The sequence below is a fragment of the Brachyhypopomus gauderio genome, chromosome 16 (genome assembly GCF_052324685.1).
Source record: "Brachyhypopomus gauderio isolate BG-103 chromosome 16, BGAUD_0.2, whole genome shotgun sequence".
In the NCBI taxonomy this organism is placed as follows: Eukaryota; Metazoa; Chordata; class Actinopteri; order Gymnotiformes; family Hypopomidae; genus Brachyhypopomus; species Brachyhypopomus gauderio.
In genome coordinates, this window is record NC_135226.1 from 7295915 (window position 1) to 7308947 (window position 13033).

Here is a 13033-nt window from a genome sequence, read left to right on the forward strand (position 1 = left end):
ATGAGGAGACGCTGTAACAGGTTCTGGAGGGTCACTATCGGCCCGTATAGGCACTCAGGGGTGAAACAAACTCCTACCAGCAGTCTGACTGATTTAAAGACTTTTTAAAAAAAGAGGTTTGTGTTACACATTCCTGTTTATCTTAGTATACATATATTGCAATAATTATATTAAATGAATAATAACACTAAGCCAAACAATTTCACATATCCAAATACTGGCCAAAAAAATATACTTACGGGAGACTTTCATTGTTGTTCCATTGTAAGCAGCTCAGCTAGTATGTCTAAACCAGTTGAATTCTCTCTCAGTTGCTTTTCTCAGAGAAACAGTGACTCTTTTCCTCCGCCCGTATTCTCTGCTCTTTCTCTCATTCACTTCTGGCCTCACTGTTCCCCTCTCTCCCTCTTTTTCTTTTTCCCCCTCCCCTGCTCCTCCTGTCATACACGAGTCTCAGCATTTCTCCGCCCCCACTCTCAAACCCCTCCCCCTCTCAGCACTCCCCACCTCCCCCCAGCCCCGCCCCTTCTCCCCCACTAAATCCCTCATCGCTCTGCCCAAGTCTCAGTACGTTCTCAGCACTGCTCCTCCTGGCCGTGTGCCAAAGTGACAGTCCACTTGCAACGCTGGACTTTCTTATCTCCACGTCCGCCTGTCGTCCAATCAGATGCAGCGGTGCCATCATACTTGCAGCCTATTCTGCTCTTCAAGGTCCATCACTCTGCCACCCACACACCCCCCCCTCACCCCACGCGCCCCTGTACCAGCGACAGCAACAACGGATCGATGCGGGGGAGTTCCCTGGGACGAGAGGGCCGGACGAAACTTTGGGAAATTCAGATTTCGCACGTTTCCAGAAAGCCTTTCAGAAAGAGCCGGAAAAAAAGGCAGAGAGCCTGGAAAAAAACGGAGGGGGAAATCTAACACGATGCCGAGGAAGTCTGGGCTGTGAATCACGACGTGCCAGGGGTGCCTGCACGTGCTCACGTCGCCCCCGGCCACCGGGCCTGCTCGCTAACCGGCGCCCACGGGTGTGCCAGGCCCACCATCAGGCGCCAGGCCCGAGTCCCGAGGCCTGACGGGGCAGCGAGGGGATGCCGACGTCTCCGCATCCCGGCAGTGAACTGGGAACAAAGCTTCACAGCCAGCAAAATGTCACCAGAGATTCCTTCATTATTAACTTACCAGTACCAGTCTACACTGCCCAAAACCGGATTTAATATAAACAAGCATAATGTCATTCTACAGGAATTCTATAAACAAATATGTAAAAAAGAAAGTTTGGGCTACTAAACAGAATAGTATGCAAAAAAAAAATTGGCTACTAAATAGAATAGTTTTCTATTAATATCTGTGAATTATTCAGATTTCATTCTGACCTTCTCATACATTTCACATGTAAGTAGTTTTCCAACTAATAGTTCCCTCTAGAGATCACCTAAGAACATTAAACCTCACCAGCTTCCTACACCCGACTAGACACCCGCCATTTTTGCTACAACTTCAGCGACCCCCTCCATGTCCGGGACTCAAACAAAGCATAATGATCTGTGAGTGTTTTGTTTATGCACCGAGACAGAGGTACAGTGACGCAGGGGCTCTTAATAAACCACTTCATGTCATTCGTGAAAGGTCTTTGGTAAAACTCGCCCACAATAAACCGCAGGAAATAGTTCTCTCATGTCTGTAACCATTGCTACAGACACGCGTCTGACTCCCCCCCCTAATTCAAACCACGCACGCGGGATGAATCAGTCACGCGCTGCTACGGGACGCCTCACAGAAAAGTACCGGCTCGAGGACGCTCGCGCTTCCTGTAAACTGCGTCTGTCTCGACGGAAAACACCTGGAGCTCACTCAGAATGAAAACAAGGTTCTGTCTCCTCCCCCACCGGCATAGGGGCAGCTTGATTGACAGTTCTAGGAGCTGATAAGAGGTTGTCCTTCCCATATCTTATTCCGCTAATGACGCCACTGAGTCACAGCTGACGGTGGCGTGAAGGTAAAACCCGCCGTCTAAATCGCCCGCGTCATTAGTCGCCTCTCAATTACAGCGCTCGCCTGACCAAACACCGTGACGCCATGACTCCAATAGGGAGAAGTCAGAAAGGTGTCACTTAATTATTAGCAGAGTTCTGTGTTGTATTACGCATTGTGTACACGTGTGTGTGCATGTATGTGCGTATGTGCCTGTGTGTGTGAGTGTCAAATAAATATTAATCAGAACATACAAGTCCAAACAAACAAGGTTTGATGGGTTGCTTAACAATGACGATCAGATTTTGGCTTCCACGGTAAGGGAGTAAAAATGCAACATTAGGCAGGAAACACTTAAGCAGCTAAAATATACGACTCTCCCAGTCTCTGCACACCCTATACAGTCTGATGTGTCATAGAGAGAAACAGACGCATATCTTTCCGCGTGTCCCATTTCCTGAGCAGAGAGACAAGTCAGAGATAACAGATGGCCACTCAGGGTGAAACTAAGTAAAGGTCATGAAATGTCGTCTAAATTCGCCTGTGGTTCACTGAAACGTGACTGACGTCGCTGTGGCGTCATACGTTTAGGTGAACTGGCTCATCGTGCATCCCTGTTGTGGCCCGTTGTGGTGTTGGACGTACAGAGCCTGTGTACGCCACACGTGCACATTTGCGATACAGTACGAAATAAGCCTCGTTCCTATATCCTCGTTCCGGCACTAGGACCCAGCGTGAGAGCGAAGGGTTGACAGGCTGCTCACTCCGTCCCCTTCACACAAGGGTTCGCAGTTAGTCTGCTGTCCATGCAAAGTGCCCTAGGGCACCTAGTGCTCTAGGTCACAAAGACAGAAGCAACTCTATTGTTTCCCAGTCTGAACGTTATTTAGAAGGAGCACGTAGGCACCCTAGTGTGCAGCGTCCTAAATCCGACGGCACAGGACGGCGTGAGCAGGACCTCTCACACACTCTACGTGAGGTGCTCCCATGTCCACAGCTTCACCGGACACGACGAGAACGTCTCGGCCGAACGTCACGGCCAGGAGGCACGCCGATGGAAATCCCGCTCGTAGGAGGAAAGTTCTGAGCGCGTAGAGGGCACAGACCGGGCTCCACAGATGTGCTTCAGCGTTCCCCTGGGAGCAGTCGTAGCGCAAGGATTAAAAGACAGTTGTGTAATATCAGCCCGCTGTTGTAATATACGTACAAGTGGTGACGGCTATTTCCAGACTCCCAATGAGAAACAGCAGACTTATCGAAACATGGGGCATATTGAATCAATTTTAAAGAGCTGCAGCTTTGGACAGCCCATTACCACCACTCGCCTACTGGCTGTGTGGAAAAGCCACGTCACCTCCACCAGGAAACGAGGACCAAGAGCTGCACCCAGAAGAGACAGCAGCACACACGGAGGAACCATGACCATACCTGTTCATACCGTGATGAAAGACACATGATAAGCAGCATTAGGGTGTGGGTATTGTAATAAGCGTAGTTCCAATGAATTCTATCATTGGTGAATTACTGTTGATGATACAATCTGACTTCCTTCTTGCTTTGTAAAATGGATTTAATAGAGAAATCTGTCTGTGAACGAGTGAGTCATGGAAACACTCTGAGAACAGTCAGCAGGTATCGACCCCTGCAGCACTCTGGGTCAGACATCCAGCTGCTTCTACCTCCACAAAGGCCCTGTGGCTCATGCTATAGCAACACCAAACCTCCAATGAACACCCGCCCCACCCACTCGCCTTGGCCAATCCTGCGCCCCGTAACCAATCAGAGTGTCCCACGTAAGACCCCGCCCCCTAGTGACACTGACTGCTGGTGCCGGATTTGCCCGACGTTCCTTCTCCATCGCGGACCGACTCATCGCAGTGTACCATAACCAACTCATCTGCGCTGGTGTAGAAGGAGAAGAAGATATCTGGGAAGTGGTGGAGATAACTGGGAAGTGGTGGAGATATCTGGGAAGCCATGCACAGTGCCGGTTGGGACTTCAGGACTCTGCAGGACCTCGCAGGACCCCACAGGTGTTCTCCACATGCATGAGCTTCACCCCTGGATCCTTCCCTCCATGTGGTAGAAGAGTCCAGACCAGCGAAAGACGCATGGGGCGGGGGGGGGGGGGGGGGGGGGGGGGGGGTCTGGGTCTGACAGCAGATGTGACGGGCGTTTAAAAACAACACAGACAACAGGCCAGAGGACCGGAGGATTTATGGAGGAAGGGGATACGGTTTTACTGTCTGCTAGGCTAAAAATACCCGAGCTTTGGCTCGGGAAGCATGAACTGGTGTGGTTGATTAAGGGTGTGCTTTGTGATTTCTGTGGAGCTAAAAGCTGAAAACCAGGGCTTTACTGGCAAACTCACTGCTGACGTTGCTCTATAGAGTTTAGGAAAATCTTCACACGTAGCCAGCAGTGAAAAATATCCCCCTCAAATCCCCACAAGACCCCCAAATCAAGACCCCCAAATCCCCACAGACTGACAGGTCCACCCCCCCCCCCCCCCCCCCCCCCCCCCCACAGGTCTCTCTGTTGGGTTCAGAAATTTGGGGGGCCAGTGTGTTGAAGCAGGTTAAGGATATGCAGTAAAATGGTTGGTCCAGTCATTCTGTCATTCTGAGAATAAAAGCGTCTTCAAAAAAAATGTGGTGCACCGTGGCCAGACTGCAAGGCCCGGTCAGGAAGGCATTCGAGTTGCCTGGAGCATCGGACCTCTTAGAGTTCCGATGCTCCAGGCAACTCGAATGCCTTCCTGACCGAGCTGTCATAGCAAAGACAACCCCACGGGGACGAGACAGCACCTCAACACTCAGGATCTCCTCAAACGTAGTGAGCAGTCCGTCTCTTTGCAGCAGGTAAACACTTCCGTTCGCTGGCTCAGCGCCTCTTTCCCACATACGCTGAAGACGTCAGAGCGTCCATAGGACCATATTAGCGCTAAGAGTAAACGAGATAATCACACAAAGGGAGAGGAGTGGAGGTCCAGGCTCTGTGAGCTTCTGACTCAAATCTAGCTTACTGAGAAGAATGAACCAACTCAAACCCACCTTACTGAGAGGAATTAACCAACTCAAACCCACCTTACTGAGAAGAATGAACCAACTCAAACCCACCTTACTGAGAAGAATGAACCAACTCAAACCCACCTTACTTAGAGGAATTAACCAACTCAAACCCACCTTACTGAGAGGAATTAACCAACTCAAACCCACCTTACTGAGAGGAATTAACCAACTCAAACCCACCTTACTGAGAAGAATTACTCTAAATGGGATTTTGATATCTGTGATTTGGATATAACTCTCAAAGCAGCCTTCTTATCTTTACAACAAATCTTTTTGAGCACTGTAATCTTCAAACATGAAAGATTGAAAGATCTAAAAAACACGAAGAAACGACTGTACCCACAACTGTGTTTGTATACGACTAGCCAAGTTTAATGCTTAAAGTCACTGTAAACCTTTCATCTGTTCATCTCTCTCTCTCTCCCTAATGTAACCATCTCACAAACACCCACTTTTCTGAATGTAAAACTTTGGTGCCTCGTGTACCAATGAGCATGTGAATACGCATATCCTGTTTGCCGTGTATCTGCGTGTGCATGTGCATCTGTCCATGTGTGTGTGTGTGTGTGTGTGTGTGTGTGTGTGTGTGTCTCTTTTACCCTGTAATAATGTTTATAAGTCATGTGAGCTGATCCTGCTGTAGGCAACAACATGGCAGAGTAGTCCTTCACAGCGCTGCTTGCTGTGTGTCATAACTACCTCCTGTGTTTCCTGTAGCTCCCTCAGCTTTATTATACAAACACTGACAGTAACACTTGGACATTTAAACACTGTAATCTACGTTTCCATGATGGCATATCACAGCTTCAGTATGCTCTTGTACTTGAAGCTGTACACTATGAAAACTGCATATGTGTGTGTGTGGCACTGTGTAAAACTGCAGTTCAAACATCAGTGTTACATATCGCAGACGTCTATTATTCATGTGTGGCCTGTATCATATTCAGACAGTGTTTGTTTTTGGATGTCAGACAGCAGGTGAACTGTGGTTAGACAAATTAATAAGGTCACTTCATATAGAACTCAATGCAATTCATTTTGGAACCAGCAGGGGGCTCTCGTCAGCTAAAATCACAGAAAACAAACCTGAAACATACGAGCATGTCTATCTTTGTAATTTACTCAACATTATATATATATATATATATATATATATATATATATATATATATATATATATATATATATATATACAGTGTGTTGACCGTAACAGTAAAATACGGTTTCCAAGAAAAAAAAGTGGCAAATGTTCTTTTTTCTGGTTTCCTTTTTAAACATTTGGTGCACTTGCAAATTGCTTACGCCTGGTCCAGTTAATCGGTGACCGTTGCAGTGAAGGCCACGCACGTTACTGAGCTCAGTCAATGATTACTGCATTGTTTTATGACATGGGTAATGGGAAGAATATAAGAGAGTTATGTAAGCTGTTCACATGAGGTGAAGCCAGAGAAATAAACTCTCAAGTCAACAACTTTCTGATTGAAAACACAACATTAGTAAAGCACTGTTGTGTGACTGCAGTCTAGATAGAGTCTGATATATAGTACATTCAGTAATTCAGCATTTAAGAGGGAAAGTACATCACTATCTGTCATGTGTCTACACTCATCAGTAACTGGGCCCTCATAACTGGTACCAGGTACATTTTTTGGCTTGGAAATCACAAAAGCAGGACAATAACATAATGAAGTTAATATCTTTAGGTAAACATGCTGTATGCTGTAATATAATCGACATCTAAAATATCTGGTGTTCCTCATCCTTCCTTGAATAATGAATGCCTCAAGAACCTGGTAGGACCAGGTTGGACTTGGTTGATCTAGCTCACATTCTCGAGAGATGCTAAATATCAGAAGGTCTCGATGTTAAGCATATTTAAACCTGTGGCCGTCACAAAAGAGACCAGGGAACCAGCTATTGGGATGTCTGATGAGTGAAGTGGGCGGCAGGAGCAGTGGCCCCGCCCTTCTCTGGGGCTGAGCTGAGGCCCCGCCCTTCTCTGGGGCTGAGCTGTGGCCCCGCCCTTCTCTGGGGCTGAGCTGAGGCCCCGCCCTTTTCTGGGGCTGAGCTGTGGCCCCGCCCTTCTCTGGGGCTGAGCTGTGGCCCCGCCCTTCTCTGGGGCTGAGCTGAGGCCCCGCCCATCTCTGGGGCTGGGCGGCTGAAAACTTTCCTCTACTCCTGCTATCAGAAACAAAATAAGAGCATGTGGCCCCCATGCAAACCTCCCATTCCATTCTGATGATGGGACTCAGGAAGAGGGCCTCAACCCAAAACACTGAGGTCATTCATTCCTACTGACAATATGTCAAACTGACACACAGCTTAGGAGAACAAGCTGTGTGTCAGTTGTTGCCTGCAAACAAACTGCGTTTGTCAGGCATTTCTGGCCATTTTCAACTATGAAGCTTATCTAAAAATAAAAAATCACCTGACTCCAAATATTTAGATATTTGTACAAATTGAAACACATGTTTCCTGTGAAATTAACCAGCACAGTCAAAATTTCAACATGGCAAAAGGTGTTCTTGTTGTTAAAACAAAACATGAAACGTGTGGATAATTAAAATCTGAATGAAATAATAAAATAAATCAAATTTAGTCAGCAGATAGTCTACCACACTAAGGATGAAGCCGCGTCAGAGCCACCTGGCACCTAGAGTCAAGAGCTGTACTAGCGCTTAAAAGCTAACAGCGACAGCGGGCCATTAGGTGTGAGTGTGACTACAGATCAACAGGGGGCACGCTGACAGGACACATCGGAGAAGGAAAGGAGATGCTCACGACGGTGTTTGAGAGAGCGGGCCATCATTTCCCACTCTTTCACTAGTGTGTGACAGCAGAAAGAACAGAAAGGTTCTGGTGAGTGTGTTTACTGTAGGATAAACCACTATCCAGCAGGGTGCAAGAGAAATGTGTCAAGCCAAAGATATTCATCATTTTCTGTAAAGGGTTTTATCCAAAATCTAGAAACTACCATCAGCACCTGTCTATTAAAATAATAAGTACTTGTACTTAATAGGGTACTAAACCATCGCCACAAGACATAATTAATATTACAAAACACAGGTTTAACATTCCATCATTTATCCTAGAGTTTTAATTTAAAAGTTAACATGTAATATTTATAGCCACAAGACAAAGGCTCATGTCAAAGATGCTGTAGGCCTTAGGATTGTGATAAAACCACCATGACTGTTGACACTAGCGACACACATATTAACATAGCTGTTTAGCCTCAGCTGTTTAAAAAGCACTTGAGTTTCGCATTTTCGCACTCGGTGGAGTTTTTGGGAAGGGCCCGAGCGAGGGCTGAGAATAGCAGCAGGATGTGTACGTGGGGAGGCAGAGCAATCAGGAATTCAGGAGAGGCACCCAAAAAATTCTGCAGGAAATTTCCTCAGTGGCAAGTCATGAATAGCTCATTGATTCTGCACTGAGTGGGTTGTGTGTGAGCACGTGCGTGCTGCTTGTTTGTGGGTCTTTGTAAACGTGGCTGTGTACGCGTCGTAGGGTACGTGTGTGTGTGTGTGTGTGTGTGTGTGTGTGTGTGTGTGTGTGTGTGTGTGTGTGTGTGTGTGTGTGTGTGCTAATGTATATGCACAAGTAGAGCACAGAGGTCCTGGTAGGTCCTGGTTGTTTTTGTGTGTCTAGTTCCCAGAGAGTCATAATCTGAAATACATGCCAACACAGCAATGCTGCTCTCAAGATAATGGACTTGAAATAATACTGAGAGAAGAAGAATTTCTCCACAACCCACCACAAATCCCCACACGCACTAGACGTTCAAAGAAGGGCCAGTGAGATGTCCGTCACGGCATACACAGTGGGTGTGGATTCCCATCCTGGAGTGTCCTGTCCATCCCACCCCTCGAGCATGGGGACAATCTGCCAAGGGTCCACCCAGAGTCACCTGCTGCCTGTGTGTGTGTGTGTGTGTGTGTGTGTGTGTGTGTGTGTGGTAGCTCACACCCAGGGCATGAGTGAGCGCTCTAGTGTAGCATCAGCCATTCTCACAGCTCTCTGTCCACAGCGCTGACCGTGTGGAATGCAGGAGTGTGTACTGAGGGTCACGGGACTGACCTTTAACTTTCTCCTGCTTTTCAAGCTTTAGGGCAAGACCCGCCCCTCTCTCCCTGACCATGGAAGAGGATTTACAGCCAATCACAGGCCATCCTATGTGATTCAAACTTTTTTCTTATACTGTGTCAGAATTGTCAAGGCCGATGTTATTAGCTCTCACAAATATAGAACTGCAGTGAACACTTACTGTAGACAATAAATTAGCAATAAAACAGAAACACAACAGTCAAAGCCATGATTACATGAACTGCCTTCTAAATATAAACTGTCAGAGTGTAAGTTGAAAGTCAAAACAAGTGAAATGCATATATATATATATATATATATATATATATATATATATATATATATATATATATATAGATGAAAGGGCTGTCTGTTGTCTAACTCTTCAAAAACAAAGCCTTGAGCATTATTTACAGTAACATAAGACTCGTCTGGCTATGAGACCTCTGTAATCTAACACCTGAGGAAAAATGCATGTCTCTGATAGGCAATCGTGATCTTCAGGAAGACTGTGAAGATGCAGACATCTGACTTGTCTGACCTGCATCCCCCGTGATGTCAGAGCAGGCAGCCTTCATCTCCCTCACCCCCATTCAAAACCTCAGTGCAAGACCCCACATGTCCCCCTGGGGCTTGGTGAAGATTGTGAAGATTGCCCTGACTGAATAAGGCCTTATGATTCCACGGTACGTCTCCAGTCAAAGAATAACCTGCGGTATGACTGATAACGCACGTATGCCACCCACCACCTACCACCGCTGCTCCTTATCCTGTTTGGAAAAACCTGGAACGTCACGTTAGCCGATTTCAGGGTCACGAAAGAAAACGTGGAAGGCAAATAGCAATGAAGAAGAAGAATGCTGCTGGGGGGAAATCGCAAGCATAGCGAGGCACATGGCAAACTGTCTACAAGAGCGTTTGGAAACACGGGTGGCTTTTGAAGTGTCTGGGAACATGAGGGCCACACCTGCATATGGGCATGTGTGTGCGCATGTGAGTGTGTGTGTAAGTGTGTGTGTGCTAATACGTCTTGTCACGCATGACCATTATCCAACGTAAGCCTTCAAGTTGAATAGACTATACCAGTATTAGGGACGACCTGTTCACCCTCAGAGGTCAAATGTCATAGCTCAGGTTCTCTAGCGTTGTTGTCAATGGTTGGGGTGTCAACATTCAGAGAAGCTCACCATCACTTCCCTATGCTAAACAAGTCTGTTTCATCTAGTCCAACATTCATCCGTATGCCTGATGGACCTTAGTGAGAAATATGAGACTGTATTTTAATAACTGATTATGATAAATGAGCAGTTTGTCAGTTCCCTACACTTGCTGAAAATGAACTGATTACACAGACACTGGGTGTCCTCACTGCTGTCTGGAGGGCACCACAGCTGAACGTCTCATGCCAAAGCCCAAGGTCGTAAAGACCTGGTCCGGCCCAGCCCCGCCTGACCAAGACAATACACTGTTTCTGTCACGCAACGTTTTCTGTGTAAATATACTCTACAGTGTAAATATGCTCTAGAGCACACACACACACACACACACACACACACACACACACACACACACACACACACACACATATATGCAGACTTTGACCCATAGCCTTCCTCTGTGACTCTGCCTGGCTGTACCTGACAGCATGCACGCACACACACACACACACACACACACACAAAGTTTGACCCACAGCCTGCCTCCGTGACTTCACCGGACTGTACCTGCTGCTATCCTTTGGAGCAGCTGTTGGCGGGCGATGATTCGTCCCAGCCTGTAGCCGGAGCGTCGGTGGCGGTGGTCCATCCTCAGGTAGATGTCCTGCGTCTCTGGGGTCATACTGCCCAGACACGCGCTGCTCTCCGGCCCCGCCAGCTCCCCCAACATGGCTACACGGCGTTTGCAACTGTCACCCCCCCCCAACCCTTTTTTCCCCCCGAAAGACAAATACCAAAAAAAAAAACAGACTCACAAGCGTCTGTCCACCAACAGCCTCACACGTGTGAGATATGAGACCAAAGAGCTCTGCGGAATCTGGGCGGGCTGCCAAAGTCCAAGTCACGGCCCCCTTTCGGTCATGTGACTGGCTGGGAGCCAATAAGGAGTGAGGCCAGAGGGGCCGGCCCTCCTAGTCGAGCTGAATCCAAGATCTGTGTGAGCACGGCTAGGCACAGGAGGGAAATATAAATACCAGAGGAATGCTTGCGAGCTGACAGAGTGGAGAAAGGGAGGAGAGAGGAGGGTCGTGGGAGGGCAAAGACAAACAGTAAGACCGAGACCCACCCTGGCCAAAAAGAACAAACCCACCGCTGTGAAGCCCCGTGCAGGTGCCAAGTGCACTCAGGAGAAGTCTGTTAGCTGAGGAGAGCAAGAGAGAGAGAGGGAGAGAGGGAGAGAGAGAGAGAGAGAGAGAGAGAGAGAGAGAGAGAGAGAGAGAGAGAGAGAGAGAGAGAAGGCAACTTTGAAAAGATGTTGGTATAACGATTTTAAGAGAAGATAATGAAATTTCATATATAAACGGTTCTGGATTCTGTGAGCCAAATCTGTGCGGAAGAAAATGTGGCGAAACAACGTTGAGCAGTTTCATTAGAAAAGTGTTAAAACTGCGAAGGAGGGAGGTGGTGAGGGACGCAGCCGAGTTCTCCCCCGCTGCCTCTCTGGAACCACGGCGGGTTTGAAACACGTAAAACAGCTATGCAGGATTTCACGACCATCTCTCACACAGAGCGGGCCACACCGACAACTCCAGACTCACTGGCCAACACAAGCGCCTTTATTAACGCTACAGCAATATACCACAGTGCTTACCCCCCCGAGACCTCATCAGGAAGAAAAAAAACTTTTTTGCAAGATATGTTTAACAGATATATAAGGAACATAAATTTTGCAAAACATCTTTTACAAAACATAAAAAATTTAGGCGAACGTTTAATTGAAACACTAAAGAACAAACTGATGGTTACTGAACATCTCACTCTAACAACCCAGTCCCCACAATATGCTAATTCAAGCCCTAACACTATTAATTAGCCCATAGCCTGGTGTGTAATTTCACCCACACTTGATTAGAGAGAAATAAGAGAAACTACACAGCTATGTAAATAAAGTGCAAATGGGCATCACACCAACCTCAGCACATTCTCTGCCTTTTCATTGGCTGATTGGCACACCATTTATGGTACTCACAAAGACCGCAATTCAAGCGTCCACGCCGGGCAGCCTGAACCAGCATGTATTCTTTCCTTCAACACCTCCAGTGCGACACCGAGCAGTGTGTTAGGGCCGTGATTTTCCTGTCCGACAACTATAACGAGCTTGTGCAGCTTCTCTGATGGGGTTGCGAACGATTTCATTTATTGACGCAAAGCCCAAACACCCAAACAAAGTCCTCTCTGTGCCCACGTCGTTCCAGACACACGGCGTCACGCGGATGACTGCATGAGCCGCTCACCGGGGTCTGAGTGACACCTCATTTGCTGTGGCCTCATTCAGCTTGCATTCACACTGGAATCGCACTCGTCAAGCCCACCATTTAATGTTAGTCGCCTCCTCTCACTGATCTGAGGTCAGTTGTATGTAGGTATACGCATGGTGTTTTGGTAAGGAAAGCTTTCAGCTATGACAATGTCATCTACAGTCTGTCAGAAACCTCAAACCAAGAGGCTGCAAAAGGGGATTAGGTGAACATTGTGACTAATAGCATCATTCGTTAATACATCGTTTTGTTTATAGTACGCTTCAGTAAATCTTCAATTCTGAAAAGCTGCAAAACTGCAGATCTTTCATATTTGTGCTGAATCTGCATATTAGTATCTACATCTCTCCACATCTCCATAACATAAAGACTACAATTCCCACGATATGTAGCGTGCCAAACCTCCGTGATACATGTAGCTAAA

The 13033-nt window shown here is 47.1% G+C and overlaps 1 protein-coding gene across 6 annotated transcripts in view; it reads right to left on the bottom strand.

Moving 5' to 3' along the window:
* stard13b (StAR related lipid transfer domain containing 13b) overlaps positions 1–13033 on the bottom strand; it is a 60556-nt gene that overhangs the window by 12379 nt on the left and 35144 nt on the right. Inside the window, exon 1 of one of the 6 annotated variants that reach the window (XM_076977042.1) lies at positions 12321–12744. The exons of 3 other annotated variants lie outside the window; for them this stretch is intronic. Coding sequence is in view for 2 of the 3 variants with exons in the window: in XM_076977039.1 (XP_076833154.1) it covers positions 10859–11021 (163 nt within the window). In the remaining variant the exon portion in view is untranslated. Of the gene's footprint in view, positions 1–239; positions 402–10858; positions 11026–12320; positions 12745–13033 lie in introns of those variants that run through there. 2 more of the 6 variants (XM_076977039.1, XM_076977041.1) reach the window with 2 other exon arrangements.